This window comes from Bidens hawaiensis, unplaced genomic scaffold (genome assembly GCF_021521415.1).
Source record: "Bidens hawaiensis isolate Kalapana, Puna unplaced genomic scaffold, B.hawaiensis_p1.1 tig00004282_1, whole genome shotgun sequence".
Taxonomy (NCBI): domain Eukaryota; kingdom Viridiplantae; phylum Streptophyta; class Magnoliopsida; order Asterales; family Asteraceae; genus Bidens; species Bidens hawaiensis.
The window spans coordinates 290,501-292,727 of NW_027491257.1; the positions used below are offsets into that span (position 1 = coordinate 290,501).

General features: G+C 34.8%; 1 protein-coding gene across 1 annotated transcript; it reads right to left on the reverse strand.

Annotated features, from left to right (window-relative positions):
- On the reverse strand, window positions 1-1,462 carry LOC143625984 (putative 6-phosphogluconolactonase 2). Its single transcript, XM_077096191.1, has 3 exons — window positions 1,296-1,462; window positions 1,084-1,219; window positions 1-500 (listed from the first exon to the last, which is right to left on the reverse strand). Exons 1-3 carry the CDS (start codon window positions 1,460-1,462, stop codon window positions 18-20), a joined length of 786 nt encoding a protein of 261 aa, XP_076952306.1. The 3' UTR covers window positions 1-17.
- Window positions 1,463-2,227: the final 765 nt, after the last annotated feature.

Genomic DNA, 2,227 nt, shown 5'->3' on the forward strand with positions numbered 1-2,227 from the left:
TTTTTTACTTACAAAAATTAAGCAAAGCCATTAAGCTTTGATGCAGCATAATTATCCAAAAACCACACCAGTTTCCCAACTGTTGGTTCGATCATCCTAGCTGGCAAAACCGGACCCTCGGGTCCCACATCACCTATCGCCAGCCGGGAAGCCTCCGCCTTCACGCCACCTGTCACCACCACCGCCACATTGGCGGCCGAGTTGATAACGGGCAGCGTGAAGGTGATTCTTTCTGGCGGAGGCTTAGGGGACGTGGTGATAAACGTCACCCATTCGTTCTTTTCTTCAAGAACCGAATGGTTAGGAAATAAAGACGCCACGTGGCCATCCGGGCCCATCCCGAGAAGGATTAAGTCAAACTTCGGGCAGTCGCTGACCTCAGACACGTTGACCACACGGGTCCTGACAAGTTGTCGGATCACAAACTCGTACTCGTTTGCAGCTTCTTCTGCGGTCAGAGAATCATTGATGGAATGTATATGACTAGGAACAATAGGCAACTGCAAACACATAATCAGTATGTTAGAATAATTTAGTAGGTTGACTAACCCATTTGACCCCCTTTCGTCTAAGCTAGTTTCTTACTAGTTATATATAACATATAGCCCGAAATTGACCCGTTCATAAATAAACAGGTGAATGCCACTCTGCCACTTACAACACGTGGTTTGCCACCACGATCCACTGAGATTCGGCCCTACGCCGCCCAAATTTTTCGTAAAAAAAATAAATAAATAAACGGGCCAAACAGCCGCAACTGTCATATTCAGATCCAAACAAAATGCAAACTGGTAACGAACTAACGTTAACGAATATACCCTTAAATTGTTGACTCGAGCGAATATTAGGATCAAGAAATGGATAAGACATAAACAAGATCAGGTTTTCTTTTGATTATGCAAATCCCAACATAAAGTTACAAACTTTATACAAAAAATGTTTGCATTCATGTTAAAAAATCGAAATAAAGACCAGAAAACAAATCGGTTCGTCTACATTTGTAAAAGAATGTACACATAAAGTTACAAACTTTTATAAGATATTGAAAATAACATAAACTAATAATGGTTAAAAGCTAAATACCTTAGACAAAAGATGATCTTTAGCAAGCTTATAGTTGCTATCAGCATGATTCTTCGCAACCACTCGTTCATCCGCCCAAAATATATACCATTTTGACCAATCAACAGTCTTGTTATAAGGAGCTCCACACAGATTCCTGTTTTTAACTCAAATTAAATATTCAAAATGGAAACTTTTAACACATAAACACATGATCAAACATATTATTGTACCTCATCAAGGTAATAACCGAACCACCAGACAAAGCAATGGCGAAAAAGCCTCGTTCTTTGACCGACACCTCGGATAACTCTGCTATATAATCAGCCAAATCCGTGCTGAGTTCGTCCAAACTTTCATGGATTCTCACTTCACCTCTGTTTGATTCCAAATGAGTCATCTTTCTCAAACCCTTTAATGTCTAAAGTCTAAAAAAAAAAAAATCAAGTTAGACACATGCAAATTATATGCATTTCAAAATCCAATTTTTGGCTAAATTTTCTTGAATATATCAAGAAACATAATTAGGTCCTGATTAATAACAAAAGTAAATCATAAAAATACCAAGAACAAAGCAGTTTTTGATTCCATGTATTATAAGCAAATCCCATATCATGATAAGAAAAAGAAAATTATCAACATAATTTAGAGAGAGAGAGAGAAATAATAGCTTACATGGCAGATAATGGAAGAAATCAAGAAATTGTTTAAAGTGGAAGATGGGTGTTAATGTAAGTATGATTTATATAAAAAAAATTCATCTTTTTACACCTTTTAATGTCTAAAGCATAAAAAATATTCAATTTACACATAAAAGTTCATAAACACACACAATACCAATATATGCAATGTGAACAAATATGCATTTCATGACTCAATTAATGGCTATGATTTCTTAAATATATCAAGAACCATAATTGTGTCCTAAATATAAATAAAAGTAAATCAAGAAAATACTAAGAACAGAACAAATCTAAATACCAGATCATAATTAGGCATAAAACCAAATTTCATAATTTAGAGAGAAAGATTTAGTTGCTTACAAAAAAAATAAAATAATAAAAAAAAATCAATAAATTGATTAAAGCTGATGATGACTGTGAATGTAAGTAAGGTTTATATATAAAAAAAAATCATCTTTTTAACACCAAAACACACAGTGAAA